This window comes from Octopus bimaculoides, chromosome 3, assembly GCF_046866305.1.
Source record: "Octopus bimaculoides isolate indiv1 chromosome 3, ASM4686630v1, whole genome shotgun sequence".
In the NCBI taxonomy this organism is placed as follows: Eukaryota; Metazoa; Mollusca; class Cephalopoda; order Octopoda; family Octopodidae; genus Octopus; species Octopus bimaculoides.
Window position 1 is genome coordinate 127,175,248 of NC_142930.1, and position 26,500 is coordinate 127,201,747.

The 26,500-nt window shown below is 37.7% G+C and overlaps 1 protein-coding gene across 2 annotated transcripts in view; it reads right to left on the reverse strand.

The window, feature by feature from the left end:
- Nucleotides 1-26,500, reverse strand: part of LOC106868024 (uncharacterized) — a 325,886-nt gene that overhangs the window by 119,495 nt on the left and 179,891 nt on the right. For both annotated transcript variants that reach the window (XR_016241196.1, XM_089349632.1), the window contains exon 2: nucleotides 3,196-3,399. Coding sequence is in view for 1 of the 2 variants with exons in the window: in XM_089349632.1 (XP_089205758.1) it covers nucleotides 3,196-3,399 (204 nt within the window). In the remaining variant the exon portion in view is untranslated. The remainder of the gene's footprint in view (nucleotides 1-3,195; nucleotides 3,400-26,500) is intronic.

Sequence of the window (26,500 nt, forward strand, 5' to 3'; positions counted from 1 at the left end):
TTTGAACTCGGAACATAAAGACAGGCGAAATACCGCTAAGTATTTCGCCCGGCGTGCAAACGTTTCTTATTTTTTTATTACCCACAAGGGGCTACACACAGAGGGGACAAACAAGGACAGACAAACGGATTTGGCACAATAGGCACAAGGCCTGAAATTTGGGGGGGGGGGGCAGTCGATTAGATCGACCCAGTGCGTAACTGGTACTTATTTAATCGACCCCTAAAGGATGAAAGGCAAGGTCGACCTCGGCGGGATTTGAACTCAGAACGTAGCGGCAGACGAACGTTTCTACCACCTCTCCGCCTCTATTTATATATCATACACACAGCAAGCATTTACGGAAGGATGAGCAATCAAATTTACCTTATCGATCAATTTTTGTAGTATGTTCACACACACACACACACACATATATATATATATATACATATATATATATACACACACACACATATATATACAAAGATGTGGATAGATGCTTATCATAAATACATACGTGAAACTGTGTTGAATATAGTGTACAGTAAATATACATGCATACATACAACACTCGTATATACGCACATGCCGAAATTGTTTAAAGTTTCTCAACTATTTTTGTTTTGTTTTTTCACCTGTGAACCTCCTTTGGTTTTAGTATCTAGGTATATATTGAGTCCTTCAATCAGTTTACTACAAAGACACACACCAGGCATAATTAGGTTTTTCTCGATAAATATAGGACTAAACGAAGACACATGTGACAAATATTTTTATAACATACACCAACGAGAGAGATAGAGAGAAGTGGGAGTTGTCACTAGCCACACCTAGAAGCATTTGTCGCTAGAACGGACCGACACGCCGGTCAGAGTGCTTTCTTTTCATACTACATAGCCATGTACCCGGGTCTTAACAATTCCTTGGGGATAGATTAATAGAAGGGTATTAAAGGGCGGCAGAGCATGACCTTCATCATCAAATTGACAGGGATTAAAGAGATGGGTTCCAAATTCACATATTCTAAAGACAGAATGTTTTATTATCTAGTGGTTTTTACGAAGGTGGTTTTGTGAAATCGAAAATTAGAAACCATGTGTGTGCGTGCGCGAGCGCTGCGGTGTGTAAAGGAGGGCTTTTTATAGACAGACATATGGAAAGATCGCTACTGAGAAATTATGGGGAGGGTGGATAGAGAGAGAAAGAGAGACAGACAGACAGACAGACAGAGTAGTAATCAGTTTTATGCTGTTTCCAACGTATATGTACACAACTATATGACTACACAGCACTTTCTCTCTCTCTCTCTCTCTCTCTGACACACACACGTATGTACGGAAACAATCCAAACACCTAAAATTTTATGTACATATATATTGTTATATTTCGGGATGACCATTTCTGCCAAATAATTATATATATATATATATATATATATATATATATATATATATATATATATATGACTAGGGTGGTGCGTACAACACTAAAACAAGAATGATTTGAACGTATGTATACAAACAAATATGTACATTTATGTAGACATAATATATCAATATATACGTATACACACACGTACACCTACTTTACATGCGATACATTCATGTTTGTATTTACGTGTGTGTGTGTGTACACATAATATGCAAGCAAATGTGTATATACATACATGTATGTAACATATTTATACATAATTAAACATACATTTATCTACGTATATACAAAACTAGCTCTGTGTCTCTCTGAACACACACACACACACACACATACATACACACACACACGTGGGCGCACGCATTGCTAAACAGCTCGACGCATCCCTTCGTATATTGAATTATTGTTACAGAATCCTGCTGTCTGACCAAATGATGGATCTCAAGGATGACCTTTCGACGAAAAGGTCAACTCATGTAGCTAACTAGGGAAAAGATATACGCTTGTGTGTGGAGGAAAAAAGCAAATAATACAAGTTATGATAGCAATTAATAATAATGATGATGATGATGATGATGATGAAAAACTTATCACCGCGAGGACGGAGGATAAGACAAGCTCACAGGATATAAAATAATGATTTATAACATGTCTATATATATTTGTGTTAATATGTAATTAGAAAACACTCACACATATGTATACGTATGTATTTAGAATGTGTGTTTATTTAGAGTATATGTACATATATATTACATACATACATATATATATATATATATATATATATATATATATACACACACATATATATATTTATATATATTATATTCATCTTATACAAAGAGCTACATAGAGTTATGCACACACATGTGTACAGAGTGATACTTTAGTTTACGGCAAATGATCAATATATGAATTTATTATTACAGATCAATATACCACATATATACACCCACAAGTCTGGTGATCGGTCAGCTCCTTATATACACCTACACTAAAGCATTTATAGGTAATCTTCAAATATTCAATGACGTGAATATATGAGTGTGTGTGTGTGTGTGTTTAACATCTATTTCTAGATGTCTCGACACACACTTCATAGTTTTATGAATATTTCTCGTGTTTATTTTGAATATACTATACTATGTGTGTGCATAGGTAGTGAAAGTGTGTACATTATATTATATATATACACACACACATACATATATAGACACATATATGTACATATAAACACAATATACATACACATATATACAAGTACACACATATATATGCATACACGTATATGTAGAAAGATATATTCATACACACACATATATATAGACATATATACATATATAAACATATATACATGCTTACACACATATAGACAGACATATATACACACAGACACACATACACAGACATATGCAAACATATCTATACACACACACACACACACACACAGACAGACATATGCAAACATATCTATACACACACACACACAGACAGACATATGCAAACATCTATACACACACACACACACAGACAGACATATGCAAACATCTATACACACACACACACACATATATATATATATATATATAGACATGCATATATGTATATACACACACATATAGACATATATAAATATAGACATATATATACATGTATACACACACATATTCATGTATATACAAACATACATATATATATTAAGATATAAAACAATTTACACAACACACAAGACATCGAGGAAGTTTAACAAAAAAAAAGTTAAAAAAGTGTATACATTACATATGTATTTAGATACTGGATGACAATTCTGTGGCGGAGCAATCAGTCGGGAATCACAAGGCCCCAGGTTCGAATGCCAGTGTTCCCGTGCTGTGGCTTCACCATCGAACAGTGGAGCCGTTGGGGAGTCTATTGTGAGGTAGTCATTTGTGGGAGGAGGTCGGCCGCAAAATATTGCTCCAGCATGGTCTTCTAGCCGCGACCCTAACCGGGATAAAGCGATTGCAAGAAAAAAATTCAATTTATAAATATATGGCTATGAGTTTGGCTGTGTGCAGGTGTACTACATACACACATACAATATTTTATATATACATATATATATATGTGCAAATATACATGCACATCTACATGCATATACGCACATACACACATATATATAAATATATACACGCACATATACAGACACGTATATACACATTCAGCGACATCTACACACACCTAAATGCATATATAAATACACAAACATACATAGATAGCTATACAGATATATAAATAAGCAGATATTTAACTACACACAGCAAGAAAAAACACCTGTACATAGATATATGCACACACACACACACACACACACACACACACACACACACATATATATATATATATATATATATTTATAGGAAATACATTAATTATATATAGTTGAAATTTACAGAAAAGCAAAAGACGAAGACAGGTATATAAACAACAAACAGGTGTATTAGTTTAACGCTCGGGAAGGTGAGAAAGGTTTTAACGTTTCGAACCTACGCTGTTCAACAAAAAGGAACACGAGGAAATAACAGAGAGAATGCAAAAACTTTTGGAGCTAGCGGTCAATCAAGATCATTCATATTTAAACTACGCGTATAGATACACACGTAAGTACACACATATACTGATGATCATACACACACACACAAACACATATATATATTAATTAGATATAAAGCAGCTTATCAATTGACATGTGGTGTAAAAAAACACAGGGCTGTGGACTTGGAGTCGCAAACAATGAAAAGGTAGCTGGAGTTGGAGTCGGTAAAACCATACGGACTCCGACTCACAATATCTTCTTTATTCTTTAATATAAACCAGTTATAGCATATAGGCCTACTCAAAGTACAAGCGTATGCATATGCATTATATGGAGACCACAATCACATCATTACATAAAGCGGAGTCAGAGGTGCCAGTAGTACAGGAGTCAGAGTCGGAGTTGTTTTGTTTCGATTTCACAGCCCGCGCGCACGCACACACACACCCCTAACAACATGCGACCGCGTATATGGGGTTGCAGGAACTGTAACGACGAAAAGGCTCATACAGACATATGAATGCACAAGTGGCAATTTGGGGCAAACAGAAACGTATGTTTGTGAGATAGTGTGGTGTCACTCCGTCGGTTACGACGACGATGTTCCCAGCTGATACGATCAGCGGAACAGCTTGCTCGTGAAATCAACGTGCAAGTGACTGAGCACTCCACAGACATGTATACCCTAAACGTAGTTCTCAGGGATGTTCAGCATGACACAAATTGTGACACGGTCGGCCTTTTGAAAAACAAGTACAACTCCTTTTTGTCAGCTGAGTGGACTGGAATAACGTGAAATAAAGTGTCTTGCTCAAGGACACGACGCGTCACACACTTGTAAAGTGGAATATGCTTGTGGATACACAGTTTGTAAAGACCGCTTACTTTGATTTTCTTCATAGGTAACCTAATTATGCTTGGACAAAGCTTAAATACTGGTGTCTTATTTTGGGAGGTTCTATGGTGTGTGTGTGTGTGTGTGTGTGTGTGTGTGTGTGTGTGTGTGTGTGTGTGTAATACAGAATGCGTCGCTGAGAGAGTGTATGAAATGAAACTACCGCGAGGAGTGGTAGTTCCAACGTTTCGAATTAGGTCATTTTTCAGGATTAAAATGACCGGGATGTGTGTGTATGTGTATGCATATACATACATTTATGTATGCAATGTACACAAATACTTATGTACACAAATACAACACACACACACGTGTATATATGAGTATATAAACGAACAGAAACTTCTAAAGAACAGTAATTTAGAAAAGGCTTTAAATGAACACAACCACAAACACACACTACATGGCGCGCGGTTATCCACTTGTGTGAACTCAAGGGGTAGGCAGGATTTCTTTATTTTTTCTCTTTCCATTCTTCATATTTACATTCATTCATTCATTCTCTCTCTCTCTCTGTGTATTAATCAGTTGTTTTCACATTGCTTTCATTATCGTTCTAGAAAATTAATGTGCCCTGCCATCCATCTCCTGTAATAATTCCACTGATTATCCGTCTGTCTGAGCTGCAGAGGCGTGTTTAGCCATCTAGAAAAGAGATCCTAGACCGAGCGAATCCCACTTGATGATGACGATGGTGGTGGTGGGGTAACTGTGGTGTTGGCCATAATAGTGATGAAGACGATCGCGGTGGTGGCATGTTGATACAGGCAGTAATGATAATGGCGGTGATGTTTCGAGGTCGGGTGGTCTGCGTTGTGTGGTAAGTAGCTTGCTTACCAACCACATGGTTCCGGGTTCAGTCCCACTGCGTGGCACCTTGGGCAAGTGTCTTCTACTATAGCCTCGGGCCGACCAAAGCCTTGTGAGTGGATTTGGTAGACGGAAACTGGAAGAAGTCCGTCGTATATATATATGTATATATATGTATGTGTTTGTGTGTCTGTGTTTGTTTCCCCCCCCCCCCCCAGCATCGCTTGACAAGCGATGCTGGTGTGTTCACGTCACCGTAACTTAGCGGTTCGGCAAAAAGTGACCCGATAGAATAAGTACTAGGCTTACAAAGAATAAGTCCTGGGGGTCGATTTGATCCGACTAAAGGCGGTGCTCCAGCATGGCCGCAGTCAAATGACTGAAACAAGTAAAAGAGTATATATATATATATATAAAACTACTTGTTTGTCATTTGACTGCGGACATGCTGGAGCACCGCCTTATTGTCGAACGAATCGACCCCAGGACTTGTTCTTTGTAAGCCTAGTACTTATTCTATCGGTTTCTTTTGCCGTAAACACACCAACATCGGTAGTCAAGAAATGGTACGGGGACAAACACAGACACACAAATACATACATCTTACCACTCCCGCACCTACCTACCTACATATATATATATATATATATATATATATATATATATATATATATATATATATATATATATATATATGTGCACACTAGAATGGTGTGTGACTGACAGGAGCGTGGGGGGGGGGCGAACTATGCGTCTCTTTTATTTTGTAATTATTATAAATCTTCCAACAAAGATACAAGGCCTCCTCTTTGGAACAAATAATTCACTTTTGGAATTTGAGAAAAGTCTTGCATATTTTTAATGTACTTCAAAATTTCTTGCCAATAGAGAAAGAACCGATTTCTAACCCAGATCCAAGGTTCCTTCATTGGAATTTCAACATCAACAACAGGGTATTTTTGTTTGTATATGTGTATGTGTATGTGTTTCGAAAATTAAACAGAAACACGACAAAGGAACGGACGGAATAACCACGCGTCCGTTTAGTGTTGACTGTCCAAAGACAGGATTCTACAGGGTACTGTGTACCAAAGCAAGGACTAATATTTTTATTTTGGTCGAGTGTTATTTTTATTCAATTAACACACACATTCACACAAATATACAGTAACCACGTACATACATATACACGGTCTCTGTAAGAGATAAGGTAACAATAACGTCAGGTAAATTAATGGAAAATGAAATTATGAATTGTGTAATTAGCTTAATTTGTATGTAGGGGCCATTAATGGTGAGGGGTGGGTGGACAATATCTCAGAATATATAAAAACTGGCGGGGTGGGGTGGGGGAAGTAAAGCCAAACCTCAATTCAATGAAAAAAGGCAGAGTTGTGCAAAGGAGAGAACCCCCAATGTGGTCATGCAGCCAACTAGAAATAGCAGTCAAATGTTTCTCAAATTACATCATGCTGTCTAAAATATCAAAGATTAGACTTACTTAGCTCTTAGAACATTGTCAGAAAACAAATGCTTATGATGGAAGGTCATATATGGAACGTTTTTGGTTATAGAACGATCATGAGCTTAAGTGGAGGCGCAATGGCCCAGTGGTTAGGGCAGCGGACTCGCGGTCATAGGATCGCGGTTTCGATTCCTAGACCGGACGTTTTGAGTATTTATTGAGCGAAAACACCTAAAAGCGAACCCTGCTGTACTCTTTCACCACAACTTTCTCGCACTCTTACTTCCTGTTTCTGTTGTGCCTGTAATTCAAAGGGTCAGCCTCGTCACACTCTGTGTCACGCTGAATATTCCCGAGAACTATGCTATGGGTACACGTGTCTGTGGAGTGCTCAGCCACTTGCACGTTAATTTCACACAGCAGGCTGTTCCGTTGATCGGATCAACTGGAACCCTCGACGTCGTAAGCGACGGAGTGGCAACAACATGAGCTTATAAGACATAGCACAAGACATTTAAAACACAAAACTGAAGACCGTCGCAACATCCTCAGCAAGGAAACCATCACTATAAGCGCAATTATTATCATTTTATCGTATAATTAAAGTCGTTGTAAATAAATACTATTAATAAGAATTAGTTTCTGTAGTCAGTACCTCGTGCTCTCTTTCAGACCGTCCCTCTCCGTTGAGCCACAACTGATACAGTCACAAACCCAACGGAACAAAATGGACTACGTTAGAAAAAGGGATAACATCAACGACGATAACCAGTCGAAAAGGACTGGAGAAATATTGGTTTCAACTTTTGGCACGAGGCCAGTAAATGTGGTGGGGATGGGATAAATCAATTACATCGACACTCCACCACACCACCACCAGTAGTTACTGGTACCTATTTTATCAACCCCCGATAAGATGAAAGGCAAAGTCGACCTCGGTGGAATCTGAACTCAGTACGTGAAAAATGGAATATGCCACTAAAGCATTTTTCCGGCACGATAACGGTTCTTTGAACTGCAGAAATATTAGAATATTTAGGAACCAAACTGAATAGTAGTAGTAGTAGTAGTAGTAGTAGTAATCCTTTCTACTATATGCACAAGGCCTGGAATTTGGAGGAAGGAGCCAGTCGATTAGATCGACCCCGAAAGGATGAAAGGCAAAGTCAATCCCGGCGGCATTTGAACTCAAAACGTGAGGATAGACGAAATACCGCTAAACATTTCGCCAAGCGTGCTAACGATTCTGCCAGCTCGCCGCCTTAATATAATAATAATAATAATAATAATAATAATAATAATGGCGACGAAGATGATATAATTGAAAAATTAGAATGGAATGAGATGTAAATGAAAATACTGGAGGTAATAAAATAGATAAGTCAATCATTTTGACTAGTTAGTGTAGAAAAGATCGAGTGTGAATGTGTGCTATTTGGCTTAATTTTTCAACGCGTAAGAGTTATAGAAAATATTAATGAGAAAAGGGGTGGTGATTCGGTGCTAGAACGGAGAAGAGGTGTTTGAGGGCCCGAAGTAGTGCTGGTTGTTGGTGGTTTGTGGTAGCGGTTGGGTTTAGAAAACAAATTAAGGTGGTCGAGTGAGTAGTGGAGGTGGGAGGGGTGGGGGTGGGGCAGGAGAGAGAGAGAAACGAGGTGTCTTGGAGAAATGGAAGGTGTTGAGAGAGGAAACTCAAGAACTGTTTTCATTCGAGGAATGGTAAAAGTGTGCGGCAGAGAGAGAGAGGGAGATGAAAAACGGTAGGAGGGGGGATGAATAACGAGAAGAGAGGCAGAAAGAAGAGAATAAGAAGGAGAAGAGGAAACGTGTACAAGAATAAGGTAAAGAAAGTGGAAAGGGTGGGTGTTAGGGAGAAATAATCAGTACAAGAAAAGAGTTCTAAAATGGAATGGAAAAAAATGGGTGTACACAAAAGTGGTTTCGTTACATTTGGGAATCCGAAAAGTCTCTAAATTTAACAAACAATATAAAATAACCACAAATTAACAGATAATTCTATTAATGCTATATTTTTTATTATTTTTTCCTTCATCTTACTATATTTATTTTTTGACAAATTTTTGGTGAGCAATAACGCAAAATGGAATTAGAAAAATAATTCCTACTCTGGTTTTTGTCTTTCCTTCGCTACTTGTCAACGTCCTTCAGACTATCTTCGTACCGTTTCCCCAGACTATTTTTTTTTTTTGTTTGTCTTCATATTTTTATTAAACTATATTACCATCCTTAGCTTCTAGTTTCTTACAATCTATATTTAATATTTGCATTCATTTATTTTCTCTTCATCGAACCCAAAATGTTTGAAACAGTTACTAAGTTCAAGAAGAGCTCTGTCGGTATTCCGTTGTAAAACTGACCATACATTTTATTCTACATCGCCTTGTTTCTCTTAAATGTCGAAAATAGTAACTGCTCATTTCGTACACACACACACACACACACATATATAAAAACAACAACGCGAGGACGTGGTACATGTAAAGTATTAGTAGACGTTCAAGGAAGGTGGTTTTTACGTTTCGAGCAAAGCTCTTCTTCGGAAGTAAAGACAGAAGAAAGTCCAATGGAAAAGGAAATGCATAGACTTTTACACACACACACACACACAATACATGCACGCATACACACATCTGATGCCGAAAACCCCAAGGAAATGACAATTTTATATGTTCTCTATTTTACAGGCAATGGATCATCATTCATCATCATCGTTTAACGTCCGCTTTTCATGCTGGCATGGGTTGGACGGTTTCACTGGGGACTGGTGAGCCAGATGGCTGCACCAGGTTCCAATCTGATCTGGCAGAGTTTCTACAGCTGGATGCCTTTCCTAATGCCAACCACTCCAAGAGCGTAGTTGGTGCTTTTACGTGCCACCGGCACGAGGGCTAGGCAGGCGGAACTGGCAACGGCCACACTCAAATGGTGTTTTTATGTGTCACCTGCACAGGAGCCAGTCCAGCGGCATTGGCAGCGCCCTCGCTCGAATGTTGTTTTCCATGTACCACCGGCACAAGTGCCAGTAAGGCGAGAAAATCGATATATCAATCAGTGCGTCCGTATTGAACTATATTTAAACTATGTTGAAGATGATCTGATATCAAAATCAACTAAAGAAAGAGAGAGAGAGAGAGAGAGAGAGAGAGAGAGAGAGAGAGAGAAAGAGAGAAAGAGAGAGAGATGTGGATTACAAAAACAATGAAATATGTGAAATTCATGCATTTTAACGGCAGTAATGAAGTGAAATTATAAAACCGGGAAACGAATCTTTGTTGTATGTTATTCCTACTTTACTTTGAACATTTCATTCCATAAGTTCAACAGTTTAAATATCGGTGCCAAGATACTTAAGTCTTTGATCCAAGAAATGGTGGATGGCAACGTAAGAATGGTAAAGACACTACCGAAGACTATGTACTGGGCAAATCAAACTGGCGGTGCACATCTGTCTCCAAGACACAGAAAGAGTTACCATTTGTCACTTTTACAATGCACAACCAGAGCTAATCGTTGAAGATGTCTCTTATACGTGATCCCGCGATTAGGGACCAAATTTCAGTCACATTTCATTCTGTCATCTTCAAAATGAGTGAAGATATTGGATAGACCAGATCCGATACTATTAACAAGGAAGTAATCGGAGGTGGTCACCGCTGGAATGATAGTAAAACGATGTAAATTCGACATACAGAGCGTGACATAGGCCTGCTTAATGAAAACTGTAGTTGTTGTTGGCACTCCATCGCTTACGACGTCGAGGGTTCCAGTTGATCCGATCAACGGAACAGCCTGCTCGTGAAATTAACGTGCAAGTGGCTGAGCACTCCACAGACACGTGTACCCTTAACGTAGTTCTCGGGGATATTCAACGTGACACAGTGTGACAAGGCTGACCCTTTGAATTACAGGCACAACAGAAACAGGAAGAAAGAGTGAGAGAAAATTGTGGTGAAAGAGTACAGCAGGGTTCGCCACCATCCCCTGCCGGAGAATCGTGGAGCTTCAGGTGTTTTCGCTCAATAAACACTCAGAACGCCCGGTCTGGGAATCGAAACCGCGATCCTATGACCGCGAATCCGCTGCCCTAACCACTGGGCCATTGCGCCTCCACTAATGAAAACTAACCCAGGGTTATACAACAATAACGAGTGGAGAGGTCAGTTGTTTTAACACTATCTTACCCATAGCCACAGATCACAGTGCTTGAGGTAGAATAAAAATAACCAATCAATAGGGTGATTTTCGGGTACCCTATCCACCTGGCCATGTGATATAATTGTACGTAGATTTAAGAGAAAAAAATATTCATTATACAAACAATATTTAAATTCAACGGTTTGTACCATAATTAACGTTGCTCACTTTTAGATTATTCCCAAATATAACTTCGTCAGATATGAAATCAAATTTAAACATAAATCGATAACAATTTTCAACGCTTTATTATAAATAAAATAAACGTAATATAGAAAGATATAAGGTATACAGTAATCCCTCCTTATTTATTTATTGCCCACAAGGGGCTAAACATAGAGGGGACAAACAAGGACAGACAAACGGATTAAGTCGATTACATCGACCCCAGTGCTTAACTGGTGCTTAATTTATCGACCCCGAAAGGATGAAAGGCAAAGTCGACCTCGGCGGAATTTGAACTCAGAACGTAACGGCAGACGAAATACAGCTAAGCATTTCGCCCGGCGTGCTAACGTTTCTGCCAGCTCACCGCCTTATCGCGGTTCATCTATCGCGGATTTTTTTCTGGGTAATATATGTAACTTTAAGGCGGCGAGCTGGCAGAAACGTTCGCACGCCGGGCGAAATGCTTAGCGGTATTTCGTCTGTCTTTACGTTCTGAGTTCAAATTCCACCAAGGTCGACTTTGCCTTTCATTCTTTCGGGGTCGATTAAATAAGTACCAGTTACACACTGGGGTCGATGTAATCGACTTAATCCCTTTGTCTGTCCTTGCTTGTCTCCTCTATATTTAGCCTCCTCAGTTTATATCGCGGACTCCTCAGTATATCGTGGATTTCTCGGGCCGATAGGTATTTATACTTTTTCAGATTTACATTATTTCTGTGGGAAGTTTTGGAACGTAACACCAGCGATAGTCGAGGGATGACTGTATAACTGTGTCTGATAAACATGTTATATTTACAAGTTTCCTTTTGTTTGAACGCCTGTTACAAGTAAAATTGCCTTTCTCAAATTATCTATCAGTATTGCTGGGGAAACATTTCGCAATCTGTGGCAGGACCTATTCCAAATTTCTGATATTTTAGACTGCTCTCTCATTCTCTCTCTCCGCAAGAGATGATTAACATGCAGAAGTCTTGAATAGAAGTGACTTTTAGGCAAGCCTTCGGTTTTCAGCGTTACCAAATAGAATCAATTACATGAAATGCGTGCGTATAAAGAGCGCGCGTAATATTACAATAATATAATAGGAAATACGAATGGTGATTAGACAATTACAAGACGGGCCTCCATATAGAAGTCCCTATGATTGGCTCCCTTCACACCTGTGTGTGTGTGTGTGTGTGTGTGTGTGTGTGTGTGTGTGTGTGTGTGTGTGTGTGTGTGTGTGTGTGTGTGTGTATTACTGAATTTGAAAAAAAATTTCATAGAAACTGTTACTAAAGAAGTATTCATGATAACCAACTCGACAACTAATCTTTCAAAATAACGGGATACTACTCGTATTCGAGTGTTATTTTATTCCCACTCTTAATTGCGGACAAGGTTTCCAGTTGATCTAATCAACGGAACAGCCTGCTTGTGAAATTAACGTGCAAATGGCTGAGCACTTCACAGACACATAACTGTTAGCGAGGTTTTCAGGGAGATTCAGCGTAATTCATCGTGACAAGGCTGGCCTTTTGAAATACAGGTTCTACTCATATTTTGCCAGCTGAGTGAACAGGAGCAACGTGAAATAAAGTGCCTTGCTCAAGAATACAACGTGTAGTCGCGAATCGAACTCAGGGAATTACGATCGTGAACCGATTACCCTAACCACTAAACCAAGCGCCTTTATAGTGTATACACACACACACACACATATACATACATTTCAAAGTGTGTGTGTGTGTGTGTATAAACATTAGTTCTTCCGTCGTTGTCGACGATGACCAAGGGCATCACAGGAAATAAGACGGCACACTGTGTGTCCTGGTGTGACCAGTCAGTTCGATGTGCGTTCAGAAGGCTCTGCCGCAGGTTGAGCACTGGTGGTCTATTAGGACCTAATGCAAGAGGTCGGCTCTGGACTTGCGTAATTCAGGTTTTTTTCTTTTTATGCCTCTGCAATTCTATTCGGTTGCTGCAGCTTCGCCACGGAGTGTTGTCTTGTGCTTGCGATTCTCAGGTGTCACGACTGATTTCAAAGCTCTTCAGTGAGGCTTTGAGCGTGTCGTGGTGTCGTGAAGTGCTGCTTTTTTTTTTTTACACGCACAGGGTTGTCAGACAAATCCTTTTACTTTCGGTCTTCTTTTTTTTTTTCAATTTATTTTAATCCTTTCCTATGTTATATGAATTAGCACAAAAATTAATTCTAACCGGAAGGTTTTATAGGTTATTATTATTATAGTACTATCCTTTCTCTACAACTTGTTTATCGTTTATGAAATTTGAGTAAATTTCATCTATTTTTCATATAAATGACCATGGGGTGCCAAGTAGCTAAAAAAAAAAAAGCAACAAAAACGAATGAGTCTATCAAGCAATCAAAACTGTACTTACTTATGTAATAAATTATAAACACCAGATTGATACACACACACAAACACACACACTACAAGACAAATTTTATTTACATCTCCATTCGAGTTCTAATGCTTTCAATAGTCGACTTCACTATTTTACCCTCTTGGGGTTCATTATATCAGTGATTATTTGAGCCAAGAATGAGAACCTAGAGTGAATGCAGGGAGGCTATATAAAGCTGAATAGCAGTTAAATATTCCATCCAGTCCTACTTACTTCATTGAGAAAGATGCATAATATCTAAAGAAACTGTCTCCTATGCAAATAAGAGAAATACTTTATAGAACGCACGCACATACACAACAGACCCACACGTGTGTGTATGTGTATATATATATATGTATATATATATATATATATATATATATATATATATATATATATGTATATACATATAATTATATGTATGTACATATATCTATATATCAACCTATATATGTATATCATATATGCGAATATGTACGTGTGCATGTGCGTATGTGTGCGTGTGCGTGTGTGTGTGGAGGCGCAATAGCCCAGTGGTTAGGGCAGCAGACTCGCGGTCGTAGGATCGTGGTTTCGATTCCCAAACTGGGGGTACAGAGTCCTGCTGTACTCTTTCACCACAACTTTCTTTCACTCTTTCTTCCTGTTTCTGTTGTACCTGTATTTCAAAGGGCCAGCCTTGTCATACTGAATCTCCCCGAGAACTACGTTAATGGTACACATGTCTGTAGAGTGCTGTCACTTGCAAGTTAATTTCATGAGCAGGCTGTTCCGTTGATTGGATCAACTGGAACCCTCGTCGTCGTAACCGACGGAGTGCCGTAGTAATGTATCTATGCATGTAGGTATATAATGTATATATGGAGAAAGATGTCTATAAGCATATATATCCAGATATCAACCTACATCTATTTTTATATCTATATATAGACATGTCATTACATACACACGTATGTATGTATGCATCTCACTATATACTTATACACACACACGTGAATCTGAGATGTATACAATTTTATTTCTGCAACTAAAAACACCCAAGTAGTTGTAGCAGTGGTATTAGAAGTAAATATACAACATTAGTAGCAGCGGTGTGAATAATGGACTGCATATAGCAGTAGTAGCAGCAGCAGCAGCAGCAGCTATTCATCCAATTCAAATTTTAAAAGGAGTGCAAAAAAAAAAAAGAAGAGAAAAACAAGAATAATTGAAAGAAATGGAATAATAAAAAAATAATAGACATTTCTATTGATATTTGAAATCAATAAAGCGAAACAACATAACGCACGCACACAATGTATCCAATATGAGCAGAGACAGTAACAGCACTGTAGTATAAATATAAACAGATGATTATATATATATATATATATATATATATATATATATATATATATATATACACACACACACACATGCATACACACAGATATTGTTATATTCTTTTACTTGTTTGTAATATGACTGCGGCCATGCTGGAGCACCGCCTTTAGTCGGACAAATCTACCTCAGGGCTTATTTTTTGTAAACCTGGTACTTATTCTATCGGTCTCTTTGGTCGAACCGCTAAGTTACAGGGACGTAAAGACACCACTAACGGTTGTTTTGGTGGGGGACAAACAGACATACAAACATATACGCGCACACATACATGGTTCCAGGTTCAGTCCCACTGCGTGGCACCTTGGGCAAGTGTCTTCTACTATAGATTTGGGTCATCCATATATATATATATATATATATATATATATATATATATATATATATATATATATATATATATATATACGACAGGCTTCTTTCAGTTTCCGTCTACCAAATCCACTCACAAGGCTTTGGTCAGCCCAAGGCTATAGAAGAAGACGCCCAAGTTGCCACGCAATGGGACTGAACCCGGGACCATGTGGTTGGTAAGCAAGCTACTTTACCACACAGCCACTCCTGCACCTATATTCAATACAAAAAGAAAAGCATTTCTAAGTGCTACAAGTAACTACAAAACCTGGCATTCCGTCGCTTAGGACGACGAGGGTTCGAGTTGATCCGATCAGCAGAATACCGTGCTCCTGAAATTATCATGCAGGTGGCTGAGCGCTCCATAGACACGCGTAACCTTAACCCAGAATGTGACAAGGTTAGCCCTTTGGATTACTAGTACTACACATCTTGGCAGCTGAGTGAACTGGAGCAACGTGAAATAAAGTGTCTTGCTCAAGGACAGGACGCGCCACCGGGAATTGAACCAGAGACCTTATGATCATGAGCCGACGTGCATTATCAGTGCATTAGTACAGTAGTGCCTTAAAGTAAAACATTGGAGCCTTTCTAATGGACAGATTTGCAAGATGATAATAGAAGCTATGCTCAAAAACTCAGCAGAATGATAAAATAAACACAAACAAAATATAACAGCCGAACAAAAATGAACACCTGGTGGGCGGCAAACGTTTAAAAATCTATATTGTCACACCACGAATCAGTACGCTTAGAATATTTCAAGTTCGCATGATGAACGAAGCTTCAGAAATTCAAGTTCCTGTGCACGCTGACCAGATAACAGAATCAACAACATCTTTGTCCTTGTGACGTGCTTTGACCAAAACAACCGATCTGAATGATAACCATTAAGAAACGACACTGACAAAGACTCGGGGACGATTCTCTCTACATAAATGTTTGAAAGATCCCAAAAATGATTTGACTACAAAATATCTTAGCATGAAAAGAATTACTGTCGGATTAATTGGTATGTATGTATGAAAATATTCAGTTTATTTCAAGATTTCTTGCCAACAGAGAAAGAACCAGTTTGAAACCTAGATCCAAAACTGTCTTTGGAATTTCAACATCAACAACAGGGTATTTTTATTTGTTTGTATGTATGTGCAGATTTGTGTGTTTTATGTATGTATTCCCATGCATATAGTCGCATATCTTCTGGAAAGTTTTAAAGATTTTTACAGTTCCAGTGATGAATTGATCTGTAGTCTTCGAATTAGCTTTCTCCTTTCTGGTTTTGAGAAGCCTAATTTTTCAAGAATGGTTTTTAGGCAGTGTGCTCCATATCCCAGCATTTCAATATTTACAGGTATAAACCTGAACTTATCTGGATAGAGTAACTGCAGATTTCTCAATAGTTCAGCATAGGTGTTCTCTTTTTCACTATGCATGCATGTATATATGTATGTATGTGTTGTAAGGCGCTGAATGTGTGCGCCTGCGGTATTTGTTCGGCCCTGTGCTTTTTTGATATCAAATAATGCGAAGATCAGCTCTGTCTTTCATTTTATGGAGTTGGCATTGAGGACAAAAGGATAGGCGCATATGTATATATATGCGCGCCTGCAAAAAACAAACTGTGTACACATGTCTCTGAGCAGATACACAGTCAGCCTGAAAGACAGTACAGTGTGTGGAGGGAGAGAGAGAGAGAGAGAGAAAGAGAGAGAGAGAAAGAGAGAGAACAAAAACCAGAATTCGTTAGATATTTGATTACTTGGTCTGGCTTCACTGTGTCCATCAAACGCCAATGACAAATGGAGAAAACATTTTCAATTTTGAACGGACCATTATTTCGAGATTATTGTGTGTGTAGGTGATTTTTTTAGAGCAGACCTACCTGTGTGCATCGTTATAGGTGTATGGAAGGTAAGAGTGAGGGAAAGATAGATAAGATGGAAGAGAGAGCGAGAGAGAGAGCGAGAGAGAGAGAGAGAGAGAGAGAGAGAGAGAGAGAAAGAGACGTAGGAGGATGAGAAAGAAAGAAAGCGTATATCGATGCATTAAAATGGCTTACTCGAATTAATTTCTATGTTCGTCTATTATTTAGATTCTTATATTAAATATATGTTTCACTTATACTTAATAATATCCGACACACATACACATAGTTATATGTATATAATAATAGATATATGTACACAAATACACATATATATTATATACACACATTATACATACATACATGCATGCATGCATAAACAAAACAGAGATTTCAGAAGAGAAAGACAAAGCCATTATGAAAATATGAATAATTAAATTACAAAGAGGATAGGATTAGGTTTCAATTCATTTCGTTAATCGTTATTTAATGGAGATAAGGAGAATTACGGGAACATCCAACAGATTCGAGAATTTTCTAGAAGTATTAGAAAACTCAAGACAATACTATAAATTTACGGAGCTTAAGTCCATACACCAAATATACGGTGGTTCCATTTTAATGTGGTAGAGCATTATGGTTTAGAAAATAGCTCCTATTTCGAGATGCATATCATATGCCAAAACTATGTACTTCATATTGCATTGCTAATCCTTGAGTGTGAAGACGCGTGGCCTGGTGGCTAGAGTGTTGCACTCAAGATCGAAACGTCGTGGTTTCGATTCTCGAATCGAGCGTTGCGTTGTGTTTTTGAACAAAATTCTTAATTTCATGTTGCTCCAGTCTACACAGTAACCTTGCAATGGATCAAAAGATAAAGATCCTTCCCGAGTCATGGGGATTCATAGGGATGGTTTCAAGACTCCCATGGCGCATGTATCCTTCCCCACTGGACGGGACGCCGATCCGTCGCAGGGTTACTCATTTTTACCAGCTGAGGGGGACTGGAGCAACGTGAAATGAAGTGTTTTGCTCAAGAACCCAACGCGTCGCCCGGTCCAAAAATCGAAACCACAATCTTATAATCATGAGTCCAACACCGTAAACACTAAACCAAGCGCAACGGATTTCATCTTATTCAGGAAGAACGACGTGATCCAGGTCACCTAATTGCCGTGGAAACCGGGCAAGCGACCCCACGAGTCCTAGTATTGGAGACAGAAATATCTATGAGTAGACAATTCCAAAATAGCGACATTTGTCTAAGAAACCACTTTGTAGTATTGTTTTTTCAAATAAAGTACAATACACAATTTGTATTAATGTTTCCAAGCGCAAAACAGACCAAGAAACATTCTATTGCATAATCCAGTTTTTAGTTTAACGTCCGCACCTATATTGACAGAAACTTCTTAAATATAATCTCTTTCCATCTTCCGATAAATCATAAATACAATAAGCTTTTTAATAGCAATACGATTAAAATAAGCTATTCTTGTGAAAATTTTGCAAGCTCTCTCAAACATTTTAATTCTGGCAACTATTCCAACAACACTAACCCAGTCGCTTCTCCAACTTGTAACTTCATTCCTACATGTGACTGCTTCTTTGAGAGTAATTGTTCTACGGAAACTAATCTGTTGTTCAAATTCCAACTTGACAACAGTGCTCAAAAGAATTATATCGTCCTGACAAAGGACATACTAAAGAACACAAATGAGATTGCGCTGAACCTAGAACCAACCCCGAGTCGGATCTGCTGTTTAAATTGGATTTGGTACTTGCATATATATACGGTATATGATACCTGGCAAATTCTGGCGTCTTACATGTGGAAGCATCTAAATTCTATAGAATCTATAACTAATTTCTCTTCCTACACACACACACGCATACACATAGAAAGTAAAATATAGTAATGTACATGCAGTAAAAGCGTGTTTTTGAAAAATATTAAGGCCAGTATATCATATATCAGTAAATTCTAATAAGAGGCTGTAATTCAAGGTTTTATTGTTTCTCATCTTTGAGAGTCACACCATACATCGCACTGCAAGCTAGTAATAATGCCTACGACCTCACAACGAACATATATCTACCAATTACGTAGGGAATATGTTTCTAGTGGTAGTTTGAAAGAACACCAGATTACCTGATTCTGTGTTGTATGTAACTGGGAGGAGACATGCCATAGTTGTAGAAAAAGCAAAACAGCTGAAAATCATAAACTAAGATTTTTTTTTTTTTTGCAGGGGAGATGAGAGAGCAATGATTATGCTAACTGGGTCGATTTCCACAATCATCGTGTGTGTGTGTGTGTGTGTGTGTGTGCGTGCGTGCGTGCGTGCGTGCGTGCGTGCGTGCGTGTGTGTCTGTATATATATATATATATATATATAACCCAATAAGGTTCGAAAATCGATTATGGTTGTTCGTTTTTTCAGTCTGCGGAGAAATGGCTAAAATTTGTCCCGTTGCATATGTTATATATATATATATTGGTTGGTCGTGCCTTCAAATGATATCTGAAGAAGGGAACTGACTGTAGGGTTATTATTACATATTTCCATATATTATGCCACGTATTTCATAATGTTGCATGAACTGTATAACAAGGTATGAGGTATGGAATAGATAATGTCTGTTTACAGAAACGTGTATAAAGTCAATTTCACTCCCTCTTTCCTCGTTTAAATTATTACCTTTATATACACGCAGAAAAAAACAAGAGAAGTATTTCAGTTATTTGAAAAGCTTAAATTGCAACGGATAATTAAAACGTACCCAGCATCTCATTAAGGAAATGAGAAATAGAGTCGTTTTTGGCTCGATTTGAACTCACAGCAAGAAGATGAAAAACAAGATACAATCAACAATGCAGCAGATCCGTACTTTAAACAAGACAAGCAATTGAATGCAAATACGATTGTCCTCTCAAAGGGTAAGGTCGTTCAGAGTAGCAATAAACATAGAAGGCAGAGAGAATAAAAGAAGACAGTAGGGGGCACTATATCATTTCTGCTAACTCACCACTGTCCAACTACCTTCTTTAAGTCCACACACACACACACACACACACACACACACACAACACATACCAGAAGTTCACTTACTAATCTCTATTCTGCTCGTTGTGTTCTCTGTCAGAAAGACCCCTGTCACTCAGTTGGTGACTGATTTAAGGTTTGATAAATGAAACGGAAATTAGAGTAAGATACAAATGAGGAGATAACGGGTTTTTAATCAGCAACTAACAAACAGGCACGGTGGTAAGAAGTTGGCTTCCCAAGCACATGGTCCCGTGGAACCTTGGGCAAGTATATTCAACTATAGCCTGAGGTCGACCATGTGAGGGAATTTGGCAGACGGAAACTGTTACAAGCCCTATATATATATATATATATATATATATATATATATATATATATATAAATTCCTTGTTTCATTTTGCTGCGGCCATGCTGAAGTACAGCCTTTAGTCGAGCAAATCAACCCCAGGACTTATTCTTTTTAAGCCTGGTACTTATTCTATCGGTCTCTCTTGCCGAATAGCTAAGTTACAGGGACGTAAGCATACCAATATTGGTTGTCAAGCGATAGAGAGGGAACAAGCACAGACAAAAACAAATCATACATACATACATATATATATATATATATATATATATATATACATATATATATATATATATATATATATATATATATATATATATGACGGGCTTCTTTCAGTTTCTGTCTACCATATCCACTCACAAAGCTTTGGTCGACCTAAGGCTATAGCAGAAGACACTTGGCTAAGGTGTCACGTCGTGAGGCTGAACCCAGAACTGTGTGGTTGGGAAGCACGCTTCTTTATTTCATAAATATTTGCCATAAAGGCATTACAAAGAGGGGACGAACAAGGACAGACAAACATAAAAGGGGTGAAGAAGGTGTATCGATTAAATATTTACAATTTTACCACACAGCCACGTCCGCGCATATTTTATATATATATATATATATGTATATATATATATATATATATATATATATATATAAGGTTGGCAAGAAAGTAATTTCGTTTTTCGCAAAGAGTTACGATTTCCTTTAATGACTTGTCAATGTTATGATTTTTTTCCTTTTCACATTTGATAGCGGTTACTTTTAGATTACTTCAGAAGCAAACTGCGCATAATTTTGTTTACTGCTGTTAGTTCAATGTCAACACGGCGTGCAAAAACGAACATTTTCGCTATATTTTGCTTTTTTTTATTTCCGTAAAGGCAAGAAAAGCCGCAGAGGATCACAAAGAAATATGTGGAGTCTATGGTGTTGATTGCTTAACAGAACGCACATATCAGAAATGGTTTAAAACAAAAACTCCGTTCTGAAGATTTTTCCCTCAAAGATGACCATCGTTCTGGTCGACCTACTGAAGTTGATGATGGCCAAATCAGATCCATAATTGAATCTTATCATATAACTGTGTGAAAGATCGCAGAGAGATTAAATGTGTCATACACAACAATTGAAAATCACTTAAAATGTCTTGCACTCGTTAAGAATCTCGAACACAACGAATCAATATTTGCGATATGCATCTCAAACGGAATGAAATCGACTTTTTTTTAAAAAAACGAAACATCAGTGGTGATGAAAAATGGATTGTCTACATTAACATCAATCGTAAACGACCATGGTCCAAGCGTAATGAACCAGCACAAACACATTGAAAACGGAATTGCATCAAAAATGTTCATACTGTCAATTTGGTGGGATTACAAAGGTGTTGCGTGTTTTGAGCTGCTTTCATAGAACGAAACAATCAATTCAGATGTTTACTGTCAACAACTAATGAAACTGGAGGAAGCAATCAAGGAAAAACGGCCAGAATTGGCAAATCGTACAGGAATCGTGTTCCACCATGACAATGCTAGACCAAACACGTCTTTGCTAACTCGTGAAAAATTACTGGAGCTTGGTTGGGAAGTGATGTCACATACACCGTGTAGCCCTGACCTTGCACCATTAGATTACCATTTATTTCGAAGTTTGCAAAATTCCTTGAATGGTACAACATTCAATAATGATGATGACCTGAAATCGTACTTGCTTCTGTTTTCTTTTCTTTCTTTTTTTTTTAACTTTTATCCCATAACGGCCATACGGACCCCAGTTGAGAAACACCGTTCTCACTGAACTCAAGTCGGGGTTTGATGTTATCGAAAATGTCTTTTTTTTTTTTTTTTAGAAGTAATTCGACAGAGATTATGTTAGGGAGGTATTTTTGCTAATTGAAAAAAAAAAAAAACGATTGCATTGAAGCTGTGTGGTTTGCACTCCAACTCATCGTATTTTTATGGCTTGAAGTTGAAAAATTGTTAGTGGGGAGAACAAAAAAAAAAAAAATGAAGTTTATATGGTTTAACAAGGAATCGAACCTGTATTCAACATACCGGAAATATGCCACCATTCTACACCTTTTCCGGCGCACATGAATTTATGTTCAGTGAAATCGTATCACAGTCGCGTCTTGCCACTCAACAGTATTTATCGCACATATGTGAAGAAGCGTGGGTCATTAGTTCAATTCCGAGTAGCGTGTTGAGCAAGACACTTTATTTCACATTGCTCCAGTCCACTCAACTGGCAAAAATGAGCGATACTTGCATTTCAAATAACCAACCATGTCCCACTGAATCTTTCGGAGATTAAGGGTATGCGTGTTTGTGGAGTACTCAGCGCCACTTGAACGTTAATTTCACGAGTACGCTATTTGGTTGATGGAATCAACTGGAACACCTATCGTCGAAACTGACGGAGAGCCAAGACCACACATATGCTAATATACATGATAACATCGGTTCACATACATCCTTTCAGACTAACTAGGGTCACAAAAACCAGTGATGCGTGATAGTCTGAAGGGATGAAGATCAAATGATTAAGATAGATAACCTTTGACCTTTATTTTTATATTTGAGTCACCGTTGATCATTAATCTATCTCCAAAAGATGTTAGATTTCGTTGTTTTTAAAACAAGAACGAGTGAATGATAGAACCAAGACATGTCTGGGGGTGTCCAAAAATATGTTAATATTGAATGGCCAGCGACGAATGCCCGAGTTTATAGAGTGTGACGTAGCTTAGAAAAACCTGTATTGAGGAAGTCGACCGAACCGTCATTGACACACACATCCTCTTCATGTTGGTATACATGTAGTACTTTTTTCTTTACACATGTTGCATTCAAGCTATGATTGTTTCAACTTAATCATTTGTTTTAAATATTTTCATAATTCCTTCTGTTAATCACCCACGTTTAGTAAACTTTCCCCAGTCTATTAATAGTTAAAGACATTCTCGCTGTCTTCTTGTGAAGGAAATGATAATGACGTGTTGTCGAGGTGTTTTATAGTAGGCAGCCAAGTCACGGGAAAACGAAACTCATACATATATATATATACATACATACATACATACATACATACATACGCACGCACGCACAAATTATCTTTTTGCAAATTCTCGACCACGTTTATCTTTTAGTCAATCTTCGATACCGGTGAGATCCTCCTTGGATCTTTTTTAAAACGGGGGCCACATTTTTCATTAACCAAACACTTTGAAACTTGGAACACTGGTAGAATGTGTCATATAAAACATCTTTTTCTCTTAGTCTTCTAAAAAAAAAAAAAGAAATCCCTAAGTTATTCCATGTTAAAGCTGTCGTATTTCTGTAATTTCAACCAATCACTGACGTCCATTCAGCCGATATACATTAAGTGCCGACTACATAAACGATTCTGAAACAATTCTATCGGTGATAGGGTTAGGGTTAGGGTTAGGGTAAAACAGCAAATTTAAAAAGGAAAAAAGCAAATAAAACGAAGAAAAAAAAATGTAAAAAGCAAATTTAAAATGAAAAAAGAAAATAAAACGAAGCTATGGCTTAATCAGCCAAAGGAGTAAATATAAACAACTGAATACTTGTCAGTGATTGGTTGAAATTATCGAAAAAAGACAATTTTTTATATGAAATAAATTCGGATACAAAAATATTTTTCTGTTCTATAACACAAAATAGATAAGTATACGAAGTTTGAAAGTCTTTCGGTACCAAAAACACTACGTAAAACATTAATGAAAAATGTGGCCCCCGTTTTAAAAAAGATCCAGATACTTTAAAGGATAAAAAAAAAAAATTCAATCGTCTTCTGTATGTAACCAACGGTCACTACCATCTTTCAATCAGATTGTGTGTGTACACGTAAGCATATGTGTGCGTACGTAAGCATATGTGCGCGTACGCATATTGTGTGTTCTTTACAGTATTTTTTCTATATATATATATATATATATATATATATATATAATACAAATAATATATGAGTATATGCGTATATACGTACATGAATGTACATACCTACATCTATATGGGTACAGGACGTAGTAAAAAAACGTGGACAAAATGATATAGATATAAAACGATTGAAGCCGAGTCTTCTAATTGAAGGTAAGAAATGTCCTTGCTCTCTTATCCATCAAGAAATATTGCGAAGTACACATATTTTGGCAAAAGAAAAATAAACTAAACAAAATTTCTTTGAAAATAACTATCCTGGTTTCACCCCCACCTCCGCTTCCTTCATCGTAATACCGCCACCATCACCACCGTCAATTCTTCTTCGTATCCCATCTATGATGAGAAGAGAGAGAGAAGCAATAATTGTGAAGAAAAAGATAGTTAAAACGAAATAAACGACCATGAAAATTTAATCCCTCTATAATCTTATTAAATCCTAAATTATGTACTTCCGATTATCATCTTAGCGATTCTTCTTCATCTCCTTTCACTCTCGCTGTCTTCCATTTCTTTAATAATTAATTCCTTCATATTTACAAATGTCCTTCCCTTTCCACACACACACACACACACACACACACACACACACACACACATTAAATAACCTACATTCCCTTAAGAGTTTATGTATGAACAACATACGCACAACCCTTGTACACGTATGCTTTCATTTTATGTATATTATGCAACCTTCAAATTTATTGCACAGGCCACACGTTTAATCTATCTACGTCGGCCTAATAGGTTTCGCGCAGCCTGACCGACAAACTATAAGCAATAATGCAACACAAGCCAGTCCGAAGCACAACATTTTAGTAACAATGAAGTCACACACAATGCACACATACATATATGCATATAGAAAGAGTGAGTTAGGGAGGGAAAATATGACATAAAACGTTGATTTCTACCTTTCCTAATATACTTTTCGTGGTTGTGTGGGAAGAAGCTTGCTTCCCAACCACATGGTTCCGGGCTCAATCCCACAGCGTGGCACCTTGGGCAAGTGTCTTCTACTATATAGCCCCGGGCCGGCCAAAGCCTTGTGAGTTGATTTGGTAAACGGAAACTGATAGAAAGCCCATCGTATGTGTGTGTGGATATATATATATATATATATATATATATATATATACACATAGAGAGAGAGAGAGAGAATGTGAGTCTGCCATCACTTGATAACCGATAAAAAATATACTAGGCTTACATAGAATAAGTCCTGGGGTCAATTTCTTTAACTAAAACCTTTTTTAAGCGGTGCTCCAGCATGGTCGCAGTGTGTGTGCATGTGTGAGAGTCAAATGGATATCTCGTATGTGACTGGTATTTATTTTAAGATCACCCAAGTTCTTGTTAAAATATATTTAATATCTCTTATAGTAGAAGTAAGATATTACCCTCTGTATTACAGTATATTTCGGTATGTGAATCGCATCAAAATTCATTTTATCATCAAGGTTCACATGTTTAACTCTTGAGTATTTCTTACATTCTTATATCCAAGTTTATTTAGTTTCGGTTCGACTTTCGTTTCGTTGAATTTTGCATACACCAGTGCGCGTACAATCGGTGGTAATTTACGTTTGTCCGAAGGATCCACACGAAAGTAACA